The 18,137-nt window shown below is 34.8% G+C and overlaps 1 protein-coding gene across 5 annotated transcripts in view; it reads right to left on the bottom strand.

The window, feature by feature from the left end:
* ANKS1B (ankyrin repeat and sterile alpha motif domain containing 1B) overlaps positions 1 to 18,137 on the bottom strand; it is a 415,189-nt gene that overhangs the window by 302,571 nt on the left and 94,481 nt on the right. For all 5 annotated transcript variants that reach the window (XM_064702134.1, XM_064702132.1, XM_064702136.1 and 2 more), the window contains exon 9: positions 14,032 to 14,172. In XM_064702134.1, the coding sequence (XP_064558204.1) occupies positions 14,032 to 14,172 (141 nt within the window). The remainder of the gene's footprint in view (positions 1 to 14,031; positions 14,173 to 18,137) is intronic.

Genomic DNA, 18,137 nt, shown 5'->3' on the forward strand with positions numbered 1-18,137 from the left:
TGATGGGATTACTCAGAAAATTGTCAGAATGTAAACTACCAGCAATTAAAGTCTTCCTAGTTATCTCTCTAATAAATAAAATACAACAATAGTATGTCCAGCGATTCTGTGATTCTGTTCTTTTCTTAAAAGCTCTCAAACAAAACCAGCTGCAACGGGTAACTACAGTAATTCTACATGCCCAAGTTATTATCAACTTCATAATAAAAAATCCTAAAAATACTTTTCCTTTGTCTTTAGTCCTGAAATCAAAATCAGAGTCTAATTTTTGCTTTAAAAATAGAGATCAAACTTCTCAAACTCAAACTTCTATTAACCACTCCAAATTGCTGAACATGAGACATATAACTGACCACCAACATCAAGACAGAATTTATCCTTATTTGAAATGATAACTTCACAAAAATAATGTCCTGGGCTTCTAGCAAATTAAAATAAAATGAGTTTTTTGTTTTTGTTGTTTTTTTTGGTTTTTTTTTTTTTTTTGTGGAAAGGATAAAAATACATACACAATAGAATTTAAAAAAACGCCAACACTGAGAGTGAGTGAGTCACTCTAGTGGGAAATCACTAGAGAACAGCCACCCATACTGATCCATGTAAATTAGATTTTTTTGTGTTGTAGAAAGAAACAGTAATGTGACACTGAAGTTGCAGAGCACATGCCAGGGACACACTGTGGCCCTTATTCAGAGGCCTGCAGTCAGCTGCGTCTCCTCTGAGCATAAGTTTGAAAATAGAATATCTATGACACACTATCTGAAACCTGCACAGGAGTAAGAGATTGTTAATCAGTGGGAATGAAATTGTTCCTAAAATATCTATTTTTGGCCATTGCAAAGGGTTATACACAATTGTGCAACAATGTGCCATAATATGACTAAATCTTCAAGAACTACATGATGTTGAGTTGGACCTTTTTTTCCAGGTGTCTAGCTTCCCTTGCTTCTGCCTTCTGTGTAGTCTTGCCTTTATTTTAAGAGTCAAACTGAATGATGTATGACTAAGGGCTGAGGTATATGCAAGTTTGTGTTTGTATGACCTATGAATAGAATGATAGAGGCTCAGGAGGCACCTAATCTGAAGTGACACTCTGACAAGAAGATAGAATTTGTACTACACAGAATTTTTGTTATTCTGTCAATAACCTTTTCCATAAAAATCAAGTCACTTGAAGCTTTATTACTTCCCTGGAACATGGGACAACACACCAGGGTCACGCGTGACACTTCTCTTAAAGTAGAAATAATCTGGGAATAACGGAAAGGAAGAATGCAATGCATCTCTCACCTTTAGGAACATCTTTTTCATTTATATAGATAGTGAAGAACAGCTAATAAATTCTGACATACCCCTTGAGATCCACCAGGGTATTGTGCTGTCTCCTCTGGCTTGCTGAAGGCCAGAGGACCAGCATCTAGAACCCAGGCGGCTGTCCCTCTATCTTAGTATGATCAATTCTGCCCAGCTGCTCCTTAGAAGAGAACTATGACACTCTATTGATGAAACTTTGGAGAGTTACTGACCTTATATGCTCCATCAACCCAAAGCTCCTGATTATCCTGAGAGTGAGCAATGAATACTGCATTTATCCCATGTATGTCATGTAATTATGGAATGGTTTGGGTTGGAAGGCAGCTTTAAAGGCCATCTAGCCAAATCCCTTGCTATGGGGAGGGGTATCTTAAAGTAGACCAGGCTGCTCAGAGCCCCTGACCTTGAATGTTTCCAGGGATGAGCATCTACCTCCTCCTTGGGCAAACTATTCCAATGATTTACCATCCTCACTGGAAAAAAATATTTTCCTTCCATCTAATCTGAGTGTACTTGCAGACTTCTTAACATTTGTAAACAGACTGATATATAACCTTGTTGGATTGGGACACTTCACACTGAAATATTAATGATAAGTAACTGAAGGTTGCTGAGAGGAATCAAGAATTCAAGCAAGAAAGAAGTCCTGACCAGTGACTCAAGATAATTAGAACATTTTTCAGACATGCAGCAAGGTGGAAAGGGAAATGTGGGAACCTGAATAGCATTGCACAAGTTTGCCACAATAATGTACTAAGCAAAAACAACTGAAAGTATTTCCTATGTCACAACAATCCAAAACTCAAAGTAGATGGTGAAATATTTATTTTGACTGCTTTTCCAGTCAAAGATATCAGGAATAGTACTATAATTTATGGCTAGCAAAAACACATTTATCTATTACTAATAATTTAACCAAAGCAAGTTTCATAGTATCACACAATTAGAATAATTTCTCATGAGTCAAACTATCATAAATGTTCATTGTTTTGACAGCTAGAAACACTTGAATGTGTAATTTGTCATAGAACATATAATAAGGTTCATGATATATTACAGAATCTGGAAAATCACCAATAATCTCATTTAAAGGTAATGACACCGGAGGATCTAATCTGGTCTGCACAAAGTAATTCTAGCAAGGATTTTAAAAGAGTAGGATCTTTTACTCTTTCAGCAAACATCTGAAATTGCAGGTTTGCAGTTGTAGGAATAATACATGTACAGAGTTAACTGAAATACTTAATTCCCTTCAAAAACCTGAAACAGCCTTTTTAAGTTTCAGAAAGACTTCCACAGAGCGGAGAAAAACATCAATTTTAAAAAGTGTGTTAGAGTTGTTTTCCTCTTTAGTTAGAAATGTAAATATAATGTTTAGTTTTTCAAAAAACATTCAAAATTTAGATTTGCTTTTTCAAACTTTATGTATGAAAAACTGAGCCTTATTTATATAACACCCCAAATACAGGGGTTTTTTCCTCTTTTTCCAATGCATAATTTCAAAAATCCACTTTTCAAATTTAAAAGTTCATACAAAAGCTGTACAGACATAAATCCCTGAAAGCTAAAGGTTCCTACAATGCCTTACAACACAAAGCTCACTAATATAGCCTAAACTATAAATGTGTGAAGACATGGGTAAATTGTGAGCATAATGAATGCAGTGCTAACCTCAGCAGCAGAAACATGTCACTATATTTTATGCAGTGTTTTCATAATTCTAGCTGGCAGATATTCAGCATTTCAAATGAAGCTAGATTGTTGTAGTCATGTTACATGCTTTCCCATGCATTCAACACTCAGGCCACAGAAAAGAGCAGATGCTTCTTCTAATAAATAACTCACTGTGACAAAGAATACACTAAAACTGTACATAATGTGCTTTATGCAAATGTTAGTGGTTGTGTTTGGTGATGTAGCGTAATATAATAGTTTTAATAAACAATTATTAGTTTAGCTGAAAAAATACAATTATAAACAAGAAAGCAATTTCCAGTTTAAATATCCTCCTTTTTTTCTATTGTTTTCATGAAACATACTTTAAAAAATTATGTCGTATTTGAATTTGAAGCTGTGGGAAAATACCTCTTTAAAATAAAGGCTATTATATTAAAAAAAAAAGATAAAATGAGCTTAAACCTAAGCTCCATGGAAACAATACTTCTCTGCAAGATGCTTATGCTCTAATGCCTAGGTTTTAAACATACACACACAGCTCTAACAGAAGCAGCAAATATGAAAACTAACTCCTTACATTATAAGGGCAGTAACCATGGAAAATGTTAGATACTGGGAAACCTTATACAAAAGTCAATATTTGACAGCAAATGCAGATAAACAATTAATGCTCTACTCTATGTTAAGCAGACTCACATTTCTCACATTTTATAGCTTAATTTCTGTCAACTACTGTGCCATTAAATGAAAAATGTATGTGTTGCTGTGAAGGGGAGAGAAGAACTGAATGCACTTAAGTAAATCCTGAAGCAAAACACAACTGCTCTGTGAATAGCAACCTTACAGCTGTAAACTGACTTGATTGGAGAGCAGATAACTTCACTAAAATTATGGGAGACATTATGGGAGAAATCTTCTTTGAAAAGAGAGATTTAACACCAACATGTGTTAATCCATTATCTATTACAAATAACCCATATATTTTAAAAAATATTCTATATCTGCCCCTACATCTTTTTCTGAAGTAAATACTCTGAAAAATTTGTAAAATAGAAACCAATTAATTGATATCACATATAATAAATTTGATAGAAGAGACAAATAAATATTCGCTACTTCAGGAAAGACAATTTTCCATGTTCAAAAGTTTTTGAGACTGAAGAAAGCAAAATTTAAGTATGTTTGGTATAAACATACTTATGCAATAGCATAAACTAAGACTGTCTTACAAGAAATCTCTCCTACACATGCTCCCACAGAAAAATAGAAAGAACAAGAAAATGTTTTTCAAAATAATCAAATTATGGAGAGTTGTATTGTGAAAGCGAAAGAACTTTGTTGTGGATCATACTTTTATTTGTTACATAACTGAAGAGAAAAGTGAAATACAAAATTAACAGAAAAAAGTTTGAGATTGTTCTTTAAAGATCCCAGCGGCATGCAAAGTTTGTAAAAGTTAATACTTCCTAATTAAATAGTACCAAATAAACTTTGCAGATATTTCAGCAATGTGAAAAGTCAGCCTAACAGTAAGAGACAGTTGGAGGGAAGTAAGCTACTGTAAGCTAGAAGAGATGCTTAAAAACAGTAAAACAAGTTTTTCCATGGCAACAGGGGAAATATGCACATTAGCAGTAAACACAAGTTAAGAGGATATTGCCTATACCTCCTATATTCCTAAATAACCCAGTGATTTTCTATTTCATACCATAGTTCAGAACAGTAGTTCTGAATGGGAACCTATGAACTCAGCTGTTTCCTGGCCAAAAGTGTGCCAAAGCCCACTAACATTCATAACAAGGATTTTTAGTTCTATGGATACAAAAAGGTTGCTGTTCTATGGATACATTGCTCAGTGCTATCTCCTCATACTGCCTATATTCTTGGCAATTTTCTGAGGGCTGATGTGGCCATGTTGAATTTACATAGGTAAGATGAAAATATAAGGATAATACATGAACATAATTACTTTATTCATCACTGAAGGAAATCAATCCACTAATAAACATGCTACTTCCATATGGCTCTTTAAACAAGAAATCCCACCTTTTTATGTCAAAGCTCTATTGCTTTAATTGTTGCTATGATGATGTGTTAATTCATTGCAAATTCTCAGGCCTAGATATTGTGAAATGGAAACAGAATGTCAAGACTACATTAAATTAAATTAATGAAGATTATAAGGGAACCTAAACCACATTTTCAGTAACATTTGAACTTAAAAATTTCTCCAAAGTTTCACTGCAAGATTCCAGTTTCGAACAGTGACCACTCTGTCTATTTAACAAGAATTAAGGGGTCTTGCTTCAGGTTTGCAGCCATACTATCTGTAATGAATACTTTTATTACAGGTATTCTCTGTCAATTTTGTTAATTCCTTCATATACAAATTACTATGTCAGAGTTTCCCGAAACCAAGATTGTAAAAAGTTCTCAGAAAAGAACTTTTCCCCTAACGATTCTATTGCTCCAGGTTCTGATTCAATTATTTTCTTATATGTCATCAAATAATAACTCATCTCCAAAACAGCAATGTAAATGCTAGAAGTTAAACACTCAAGTAATTTGCAAACTCAAGATCCTTTCAAATTTTCATTATTGAGAAAACGGTGTTGTTAAGTAAAAGAAATTTGCTAATGGAATGCCTGGATGTCACATGAAACCACCTAAAGCCAGACAAAAGGAAACTCTTGGCAGTAGGTCTTTATTCCTGGATCAAAAAATGACATTCTAGCCACTAAAAATCCAAACTGTGGAGTGTGAGGAGTTCTTCTTTGATCTTACAGTCCTGATGAGAAATAACTGTCTATGGGAGAAAGATGTTAAGATTGCTATCCTTGAGAGGCACCTCAAAAATTGCTCATGAACCTTGCAACAGAACATGATTGCATTCAAAAGAGATTATAAAAAAGATACACTCAGTCTGTCCACTTCAGAAGTGGGTAGAAAGAACTGAAGGAAAGCCTTCTGCTTTGTCAGCTGTGTACTCTAAGTGCCCCGGTGTTTAATTTGCACACAAATTCAACTCAAAAGCTAGGCATGTGGTCAAAAACATCCCTAAATTCATATCTCACAATGGCTGGCTCACAGTGGCTTCCTGTTCAACAGAAAAGAGCAACCAGTCAAATACCTTCAGAGATGTTGACACTTTCTTAATGATACAAGGAGCAAGAATATCCGGATGGGTTTCTGAAGGAACATTCTGCTGTCAATATTTATTTTTCACAATGCAAAGCTACTCGCTCTATAAAACCAGTGTGAATAAGGGAGGATTTAATCACCTGCCTATATACAAACACATTACAACAATTCAGTAAAAAGGCTTTATGTGTATATAGAACTGCTGTCTGTATGTAGTATCTGCTACTCAGAAAAGCTAGTTAGGGACAAACCTTTTGGTTTGCTAGTTAGACTGTTTGGGCTAAAACACTGTCTGAGAGTTATACACCCAATTTTGCTAAATTCAAAATTAGGTAGCTATAAATAGGACTTAGCATTGCCTAAAGATTTTATTTTCTCTCTTTTTCTTCACAGTATAAAATATTGTGAAACAAAAACTAGGATGTTATAAAATTATAGCATCTCCAAAAATAATACAGTTGGTATGATACTGTCAATTTATTAATTTACCTCGATGTCTTCACACTTACACCTTTTATCTCAAAAAACTGCAAAATGCCTGGTAGACTGTTCGTGTTATACAGAGACATATTTATATGAAGTTTTTTAAAAAAAGCTATCTCCACCTTTCACCAAAGGAGCACAGCTGTTCTCCATACTATTAGGAGCATTACTGTGACTTCTTTTTATTATAGTAGATTTTATGAAACAAAACTTCTTACTGCTTCTGGAAAGTGAATAGAGCATTTAGAATCTGCATTCTACAGCAATATATATGATGAACATCCGAGGTAAAAAAACATGAAACATGAGATTCCCATTTTCTAGCTGAATTGCCTTTTTAAAAGACCTTAAAGTAAAAAGAAGTATTTCACTATAATTGGCAGATCACATTTTCTATCCAAAGTAAATCCAAAATACCTTTTCATGAAAACATGAGACAATGTAGTCTTATGTATTTCCCTTTGATGTCTTAAATAAAGTCTCCCCCAAATTCAGTTTCATTTATTTTTCATCCGGTTCATGAGTTCTTCTCAACTACAGGTTGCTAGTAGTGAAAAAAATCATAATAATCAGTTTGGGATTTTAAGAAACTGTAAGTCTTAGACTAGTTTTGAATTTTGGTTAAAATATAAGGTATCTCTTTATAAAGTTCCATTTGTATGGAAATCCAAGTGGGGTTGAGCACATTAATGCTTATACTTAAGAAATTAATTGATTCAGGATCTATCCCATTTTTAGACTCAGTATAATGGATACCATCATTAAAGGTTCTCAGTAAAATACAACCAACAGACATGACTTTAAACCCAAGCCATGCATTTCCTTTTACACAGCAAGAGAGGATTCACAGTTAGATAGTACAAAGTTGTCCTTTTGAAAAGTCCAGCTGCCAGTCAGGTCTTTTCTTCAGAAAGAAATCAGGTCTATAAATTTTACAGACTTCTCATGGACTCACTCTACAAAGACATGATTTTCCATACTATGAAAACTGAAGTAAGAAAAAATATCCCTCATGGTCCCAGTATCAGCTTAGTTCTCAGATATATTTTCAACATAATTAAAAACAAACAAAAAAATCCATAGAAAATAGGTTTTTATGCTCAAAAACAGTCCCAAAATGTCAAGTGTCTTTCAAGAGCCCTTCACAGAAATACAACCTGACACAAAGCTTGACTGCATGGCTAATCAGTGTAACAAATCCATGTCACAATCACCATGTCTGGATATCTCCACTCAACTGATATCTTAACTCCAGACACCTCAACACCACCACTTTTGTGCATAAACTCTTCCTCCTGTTACTACAGTAGAAGTAACAAATACAACGTATCTATGATGGCTTTTCCTCCCAGGAAACATTAATACTGAACAATTAGTAGCCCAATTTGGTCAGAATAACCAGGAAGATCAACATAAATTTTCAGGTTTTAATATACTGCTTTAATATTGTTGTTATGAAGCAGTTGAAGTCCAAACATTAGGTTTTTAACCTTAAGTTGGAATTTCATGTACAAAACTAATTGCCATGTGCTACTGCTAGCTATTCACTGGGCAATTCAAATTGATTTTTTTCCATTTTCCCATAATTTGAGAAGCAGCACTGAAAGCAAAGACATTCCATGAAAGTGTGTCTTCTGATTACCACTAAATTTTAAACCACAAAACAATAAAAGGCAATATTATCATACCATGCAAGATCTTCCCAGACTACCATTGCGACATGTTTCAGTTGGTATGTGACAGTGCTCAATTCAACAGAAATTTCTACATGAATTTGAATACAATTAATAGGAATTAAATTTAATCTTGTAAAACACTACAGTCATCAATATTTCAGATTATTTCTGACATACATCAATAGTTCCAGTACATTTTGACACTTCTCTCCTTTCTCTCTCATCCTGTTTAATTTTGCTGTTTCATGATCATACCAAGAGATAACACATCCCAGCAGTGACCAGATTTACACAGTGCTCTGACAGGGATAGCCAAATTTTCAAAACCAGTCATTTACAAACTGCAGAGGCAGTCCTAAGCTTTTAAAGAAATAAACTCATCTGAGGTCCCATAACCTTACAGAGGATTATAGAACATAGGTGTTAGCAACAATATGAAAGAGATCTCTGCAAGTCATCTTATCCAAACTTGCAGTTGAAGCAGAGCTTAGGAGCTTGACCAGTCAATTCTGAAAATACCCAAGGATAAACAGACTATAACTTCTCTGGTTATACTACACACCTGTGTAGTGGTGTGTAGATTACACAACTAGCACAGTAAAAATGCATTTGCAACAAGGCACTTGCAAATTTACATGGGTGACTCCAAATTTACACTGGAAATTCAGAAACTACATATGCAATACATACCACATGCAAGAATAAAACGTTCAGCTTTATTCCTTAAAACACAATCAGAAAATGCAGCATAGCACCAAAATAAACCACAATTTTTTCAATATACTTATTTCCTATCACTGTCCAGTAGGGTATAATCATCACCTGCTGGTTCTTTCTAGGCAGCATACATATTGCACTTTTCAGTAGCTCCTCCACTGTGTGGGTGGTGTGTTCCTGAAATTACTAATAAGACTTAAACTTACTGCAAAAGAGACAACATAGCAAATCAAGAGTTTGACAGAAATATTGACAGAAATATTTTTATAAATAGTAGAGCTTTCCATATTATTCCCATTTATGTAAATTCATAATCTAATCTACTAAATTAGGAAGAAAAAAATATTTTTCACTGAAGGTTAGAAACTATAGGAAAGTATTACAGATAATATAACAATCTTACTCTGGCTATCCATACTCAGGCATATTTTAGGTCAAAGCTTTCCCTACTTTGTCTATATCATCACTAAATAAGGAGACAGGTTTCCTCCCCTGTAACACAGAAATTAGATAAAGCCACAAGACTTTCTAATTTTGGAGAACTTCAGCACTAAGTAAAATGAGCCAAATCTGCTTCTTTACCAGTCTAGTTTGAAATTTGCTTCCACTGAATGTACCAAAAGGTAAAGTTATTAATGGATTGAAAAACCAAGATGAAACATTTTAGCCACTACTGCTTGATTAAAAACATGTTCCTTGATTTTGTTTGATTATATTAAAGAACAGAGAAGAAATACTTCCTCTTTTATACTACCTCCCCTGCACCAGGGCAGTTTAAAAATTACTTGAATATTCATCACATTGACCTTAAAATCTACGAAAATTTTTGAGACAACTGAAGATAGAAGGAGTTCAAACAAAAAGAATATGTTAAAATGAAAAGAAATAATGCCAAATAAAATTCCCAATATCAAAATTCTTCAGAAAGAGATAAAGAGCCATGCTGCCTCCCTCCAGAGAGTGTCAGTATGGAGGGTTTTTTAGGAGCAGATTTGATCCCTATGTGAAAACTGAGTTAGCACATTACTTAAATACTCCATTCATCTCTCATGTATCCTGAACGGACTTTGAAAATGTAAAAATAATTGCAACATAATGATTTTCAATGTCAGGCTTTCTACAGAACAACCTTAACTAATTTCTACAATACAAACAGTATACAAAATCTCTTTCCATTAAAAATTACTATTTAAAATTTACTAAAAGAAGTACATACGGATAAAATAACCTTCTGGAAGCTAGACATGAAATAAATAACCCTATTAACAGATGCAACAAATTCCAAACTTTAAATATTCCCACCATAGCCTGTACTGATGAAGAAACTAATACATACAATTCTCATCTCCTAAAAATATAGTTAGGAGTCCACTTTTTCTACCCTCCCTCTAATTAAAAAGGCTGTTTGGGGGCAATGTCTCTCTTGCACAGGAGAATCCTTGATAAAGTTGCTGGAGTTCCTACCTCTAGGAATTCTAGAGTTATATAAGCAGAATGTTGATCAGTCTTAAAGGGACATGCCATGGTCTCCCCGAATTTCATTCCCTCTTAAAAGATGAAAATTGGACACTAAGCTAGAAACACAGCATTTAAATACTTAAGTAAATTTGCCAGATATTTTTGTGAAGAGCCATGCTTCCCAGAGACTGGCAACACGAAGATTTATACTTACAGATTTGAATCAAAGTTCAATTTTTCCATAGCAACTGCACTGCTTTCCTTACAGACATTTTCATTTTGTAACAGAAGTGTAACAAATGAGGTGTTCCTTGCTGTCATCATGTCAAACACACGGAATCACTGTCAGGATTTTTAAGTTGTACATACAACACAATTCAAGTCAGAGACCAGTCAAGCTGACCCAGCAGCATCTTAAACGGGACAGAGCTAAAACTGCCTTATCTCACAATTATTTTATATCATAATTAGAAAAATATGCTGGCATGACTGTCAAGATTAAGGTGTGTGAACTGCTTGCTTTAAACTAATAATACTGAAGGGATCATATAGAACTCTGCAGCACTCATCTCTTTGACGTTGCAGACTGCTCTCTATGTATCTCTGTACATCAGGCCCTTAGCAGAGAAATATTCAAGGTGTCCTATACATGAAAAAGAAAATGGAATTCTATACATACATTCAGAGTATGCTGCTCTATTCTCAAGAAAATGTGAATATGTATGTGGGTACTGAGCTTTTACCCTAAACCAAAGATTAACTCCAGAACAAAGCAACAACCCAAATTAACCTTAAATCATAACCTACAAATGGAATAGACTCTCTGCTCAAATAAGAAGACATGTCTCAATTCCAGTCTCCAAAAATCCAGCTGCATATTCTAAACCCCTGAAATTTTTACAAGGCACAAAGATTTTTCCATAAAGCTCTTCCAGCACTTCACCAATTTTGAGACTGTAAAAGAGTTGATTATTCTGTGAACACCTGTATCACTGCTATGCTAGGTCTTAAGTAACATTTTGCGCAGAACATTCTATAATAGCCTTTCTAAAATGACACTTCCCAGCACAATAGAGACAGCAATAACACACTGCATGCCAGAAGTACCTCCAGACAAGCTTTTCTCCCTGACTGCAAAAACGAAACCAAGTTTGTCAAGGAGATTACTGCCCTCTCCTTTGGCATACTGAAAACTGTTAGGTCACAGATGGACATTTTCATAATCTCCCCTAAAACTCAATTTCATGTTATCGTTGTGCCTCTGACTGTGTATATAAAGCAAGAATCAATCTTTATGTTTGTTCACCTTTGATGTGCAAACACACTATATTTATATGATTGTAAAATCGATTTTTAACTAAAGGAGAGTAAAAATGAACTTGTTTGAGTCCAAGAGTCATTGATAGAGACATTTCCCTATTTTTGGATCTTTAGGAGAGTACAAATTTTAAGACACCATGTCAAATACCCTTATCTCACTGTTTCTTCATGATGAAGTCTGCACACTGATATGTTAGTGCACTGACGTGAGTATCAGAAACATATTTTTGTACTTTTACCTAAAAAATGCTATTGCAGACAATATATAATTTGTTAGACCAACTCCAGATACTGTTCTTAATCCAGAAACTTACATATATACTTTGTGTTTTCAATCCCTTAGAACAAGATGTTCTCTGCTGCTTTCTGAAGTAAATGTGAAAGATCCAACAGATTAGCTAACAGCTTGAAAGACTGCATGCATTGATGGCAACAATTTATACAAACCAAAGTCACTGGCTTTTAGTCTGGAGGTTTTTCAGTACCTTTTTTTCCTTTCTCCCATAAAAAGAAATCAACAAAAGACCAAAACTACTGTCATGAATTTTTATGGATAGAAGCAATCTAGAAAGGCAATCTGTCATATCATAAATGAAAGCATAAGAAATATACTCTTTTTTGTATTTGTAATTAAAAATCTTTTTATTCTCAGAGCAAGAAGGATGAGATATCATAAGTCTGAGATTAAAATTTAAGTACAATGAATAACACTCATTCAGGAATCCCTATCTTAAAACCTACATTATAATTGGAATGACTCTCTCTTTATAAATAGGAAAGACATACCAACCAACCAACCAACCACACTTGATAACACATTTCAAATGCATCCTTCAATTTTATAGCACCCTTTATGCATACCTTACCTAAAGAAGAAACAAGGAAAACAAAAGTAACTTCTAAAATTAGAAAAATTATTTCCTAAAAAGCATTTTCAGGAAACAAAAATGGCAAGTATGTTCATCATAGGCAAGTTTAACAATAATTAAACCACAGGTGATACTTAAATAAGAAAAGTTCCATTTAAGAGGTACATTTTGAAACAAATCTTTAAAAATGAGGAATTAGTAACTAGTACTCCGATTGTGAATCAGGATGATTCCGACAAGGCCCCACTTTGCCAAATGTCTAAAATGATGGATAGTATGAAGTAGGAAACGGCCTCTGAAAGGGGAAAGGAATATAAAGGCTCCTTATCAAGAGACAGGGCAGTGCTCATTGTTATTCAAGCACATGAGCTGCCATATCCTGTTTCCATTGACTGCAGGGAAGGCTTCAGCATTGACTTCAAACAGGTGCAAGTCCCACGAGACTTAAAGGGAATAAAACGTACAGTCACGGTATGAAAGCAACAGTGTATGAAGTGTGGGGAGACAGGATATGGAATTCCAATGTGGTACACAAGAATCTGACAAAGCTATTTAAATGTAGTGCCAAGTAAGGATGCAACTGGAAAAACACCAGACATTTCTAAACAGAAATTTGGCAGGTCTTCATTCAATGCTACAAAAAAAAGAGTGCAGGAAAAATGTTACACAAACGAGAGAGCTAATTTATGGTGGGGGGAGAGAACAAGGGAGACCCAGAAGCAGCAATAAGCATCATCCTGTTCTGGAGCAATACAATATCACTTGTTCAGGAAACAGCTGCTGGAATGCTTTGGTAGATACTGTAGACTGATCTGCTCTGAGAGTTGCTGGGACTTAGACTCAAATATATTACCCACTTCTATTTATTCTCTTCTGTATTATGACGAACATTTGAAAACGTTTGGGAATTTTTTCTTTAACTTACATAATCTTCAAAAAGAAGTCTTAGGCTATATTCTTACATCAGTTGAGTTATGCATGATGTCCTCAATTAATTCTATAAAGAAAGTAGCTGAGATGTCATTATATTAATTAGAAGCTGGTCAAAAATAGAGTACTTATCCCAAAGGAAACGATGCGACTTCAAAATTTCTTTCCAGATGGAAAAGAAAGCTATCCAACACAGCAACTATCTGTCTAAAATAGGGGTAGTAAACACCAGTCTCCATATTAAACTCTTATGAATAATTATTATAGCAGGATGACTGAACCTCAATATTTAATTTTGGAAGCAGCTTTTGACATTAAAATGAAGAGTGAAAGCAGCAATTTTGAAGGGAATCAGGCAAGACTATAAATAACTTTAAGTGTTAAGGCAGAGATTAAGCATCTCTTCCATAGTTACTAAGTTTTATGATGAAAAGGAAATCACATACCTGTGCAAGCATGGGAAATCCAAGGTTCCTGCATCCATTACAGGGTGTGAGTGCCTCCCATAAACCAGAAGGTCCACAAGTATTTTCTGCTGCATCATCATCTTCTTCCTCCCTTGGTAATACACGCATTGAAGAAGGCCTCTGTGCATAAAGAAACAATACTTGCAAATTAAACACAGTGATATATATTGTAAAGAAACTTTTTATCTTATGAACTTAAGAATGTCCCATTCAGAAATACCAAAAGATAAACTGCTATTTTAATCCAAAATACCTACTCAGCTGTTAAACTATTGTATAAAAATACTTTCTAAGGAAGGTGCACATTAAGCTACCTGCGATTATACTTTAAAATTGAGTGAATATATTAATATACCTACAAAATATTCATTGTCTTTATTATCAAGAAATTGGCAATTTCTACTTTATTTTGCTTTAAAATTTGCTGTAATATCATTAAGTTTAGGATATTCCTCAAAGAATAAGAACTAACATTTGCCTGGATGGGTCCAAGATTTTTGCAAACAAAAACCACTAAATCACTCAAAGGATGAGGTTTCAGGTTTTGCATTATATTTACCAGTAATAAATGTGTTATCTTATTTTGTAGGCAAAAGATGTATTTAAAGATGACCTGTATTATTTTGCTTTATAGTATGGAAGGGATGAAAAGTATCAGGAATAATCAGTGACTTATGAACACTGTGGCTTACATATTGATCTGAGTGATAACGGGAAAATGCCGATTTTTGCTTAAACCAGAATCCTACATTTTTATGACAGACAGAAATAGGAACAGTGGTCAGTTCCCATATATTTATGTTATTTTGCTACACAGGACAATCTACTCCAACTGAATTGCAGTGGTAATTTTTAATAATTTTAGGAGAAGGAGGAGGAAAGTTAACCCAGTAATGAATGATTTTTAAAATCTCACGTCAACACAAATTGTTACAAGTAAAAACAAAAAGTAATTTTCACACACTAATTCTAAATTGGTATATGAAATAGCTGTTCTAGCCTCCTTCAAATTTGCTTGAGCAGCCTGCCTGATACTCAGATACTAAATGCTGTGTTTAGGACCACTTCTTTCAGAAGTGGCAGGATCAAAATAGCACTTTTTGAGACAATGGCTGACCACAGCTATCAATCAGATGGTAACATTAACTCTAAAGCACTGCTATGGGGTCCATGTAAAAATCATCTAAAAATCATCTTAAAAACCCCAACACCTAAGTGCAGATTTTAGCCTATAGAATAAAGAAATGCATGGAGTCTGCTGCAAGTAAGGGAATAGAGAAGCGAAAGAAAAGTAGGAAAGAAAAGAAGTAGAGAAACAGCAGCAGCTCAAAAGATGAACACAAGCTGATGGAAACTGTAGAAGCAAAGGCACTGCACAGACAGGCACTAACTCAAATTGTGTAACATCTGAGGATCATTCAACTCTTGAGCTAACTTCCTAACACAAAAGTTGTTGGTATACCACTTATTTAAGCAGGTAAAATATTTAGAAATTTTATCTCAACTGATGCATCAAAGATGAGAAACACAATATACCCCACTCCATTATGCTGATTCCCCTCAGTTAGAAAATGGTTGTTCCCTTATTGCAGACTTCATTATCTATCCATATCTTGTAAAGTTAGGTGGATTTATTTACTTTTTTTTTAGAAGTCAATTTCTAAAGCATTCTTAGCATGGTATTTCATTAGGTTATTTTGACACTCTAGTAGTACCACAGAATGGGTTGCCATAGCAACCAATATTCTCACACTGATTATTAAAAGCATCGGGTTAATTCTGCAGAGTGTAGGTCGTGAAAGACTATTATTGCCAGGTATTTGCATAGACAAAGGAAGCAGACTAGAGGTCTTTCCCCTCTATTTATGACACCATCTTCCATGGTGGCTGCCCTACACTTGCATTTTAAATCTCAGAATTGCTGTACCAGAGAATAAAGCATTTCTTGCCCCCTGGAGTAAAAAGCAAAGAACTGCAGCAGTGCTCAGCACAGGAAAGCAGGTGACACACAGCTGTAACCTTACAAGCCAATGGAAGTGAATGAATACAAAAGTCATATAAAAATGTCAGCGCACCCTGTAAAGGTAAAACACACACACACATAAGTGAGAAATCTTCAACACAACTAAAGGAAGATGAATTACAATAGAGTCACTGAAGGGGGAGCATATGAGTATTTAGCCATTACAGGAACAGAGTGAAAAAACTCCATGCCAAACAACTATTGAACAGTAAAAACAAAATAGACAAGCAGAATGAGAGTTGTACATTTCCCTTAGATGTATTTTATATAAATAGGCTAAGATAGAGTGCGAATCACTCGAATTTAATGTCAATGTGAATGAGAGGAAGTGCAAAGTATCTAGTCAGATCTCCTGATCATTAAAAAAGGATCAGTCTAAGGATCAGCCAGAGTCCACTGGACATACTACTGTAACAAACTGGTACTGTCATGCAACTAGACAACACAGCTATGAACATGATACAGACTAATTTACAGACTATTGTAGATCAGGCTGAGCTCTTTTTACACTTGTACAGATTTCTGCCACCAATAAGGCACTAAAAAAGACGGCATTAGGAAAAGTCAATTTGGAGGGTGAAGAAACAGTTATTGCCATCACCTTTCTCATCCATCCCTGCTTGACAGATGCCCAGTTCCTCCCAGGCAGTGGGAGAGAGATATGTGGGAATTACTGCAGGGAAAGAAAGCTGCATTTGCAAAGAGGAAGGAAGGAGTTAATAACTGCATGAGAGAAAAGGGTCACAAGTGCCCCAAATTTGATAGACTGGGGTTGCAGACCCTGGGAAGAGGGATGCATCTGGAGGAGGCAAACGAGATACAGAAAAATCTACAATCCATTCACAGAGCTCAGACTGTCACATAAACCCATAAAACTCCAAACCCAGACCACACAGTTTCCTGTTAATGTCTCACAGCCTTCATTCCTTTCCCAGAACTCCCTAATTTTTCTGTTCTGTTGTATAATTTAATTTTGCCTCCTTAGAGGTCCTTTGAACATGAAAATCTAATTCTGTGCATGCTACTGGAAAGCCTTGATATAGCCCTGTAGGGAGAGTTTTAGTAAAACTAAAGTTATTTATGCCCACTTCTCAGAAAATAAATAAATAAACAGAGTAGAAGATATTTCTGTCAACTAAAGAAAAACAGGCACCATTTAGAACCTCTTATTTATGTCTGTTTGGAGTTAAAACAACCCAAACAAATGTAGTTTAAAATGCCATCTAAATCACAGCTACTCAATTAATTGAATTAGACATTATGAAATGGCAAAGCCAGTATAAACTGCAGTACTAATCTTCAGTAAGGGAACTTCTGCCTAAGTTAGAAGAGACAAGGATAAGCAACATATATCCTCAACAGAACAGACAGAAAACCTTACACGATGTTACATGATGTTAGATATGATATGCAAAAGGAAAATTTGGTAGAGTAATTGCAAAGATATTAATAGGGAATTAAAGCTTTATTAAAAGTTCTGTTTTTTACTGGAACACTGAATCAAGTATTAGACATTGCTTGCAGTAGTAAAAGGCTAAGAAAGTAATTTCTCTGAGTAAAGAGAGAATAATAATGATACAGCAGTGAGAGAGTAGTAAGATCTAGCATAAGGACATTCTACCACTACAACTAGTGACAAATTTTCTTCAGACACTACTAAGCCTATCACATTATCTCCCATTTTCATACTTAATGAGTATCTAAATCATGTCTTCCAAAATTTAGGTATGGAAGCCTTCCTTTTCATGCCTTCATCTATATAAATGGCAAAGATTTGGGTACTAGGACACTTTAGACTGAAGGACACTTTATAAAGAGCCTATTCATTCTCAAAACATGTATGTACATCATATTGTCTATCACAATAACTTGGAATCTCTACCCTAATCTAAGAGAGCAAGGCAATATTTATCAACAGAGAAAACGATGAATACAGAAAGAAAAAGCAGAGCAAGTCTGTTCTACTCTTAAAAGTCAACAACAAAAGAAGGTGAGAGCAGTTTTAATCTTAACTATTATTTACAGTCACCAAGTTCACAGCTCAGCAGTTGTACACCATGTA

Source organism: Zonotrichia leucophrys, chromosome 1A (assembly GCF_028769735.1).
Source record: "Zonotrichia leucophrys gambelii isolate GWCS_2022_RI chromosome 1A, RI_Zleu_2.0, whole genome shotgun sequence".
Taxonomy (NCBI): Eukaryota; Metazoa; Chordata; class Aves; order Passeriformes; family Passerellidae; genus Zonotrichia; species Zonotrichia leucophrys.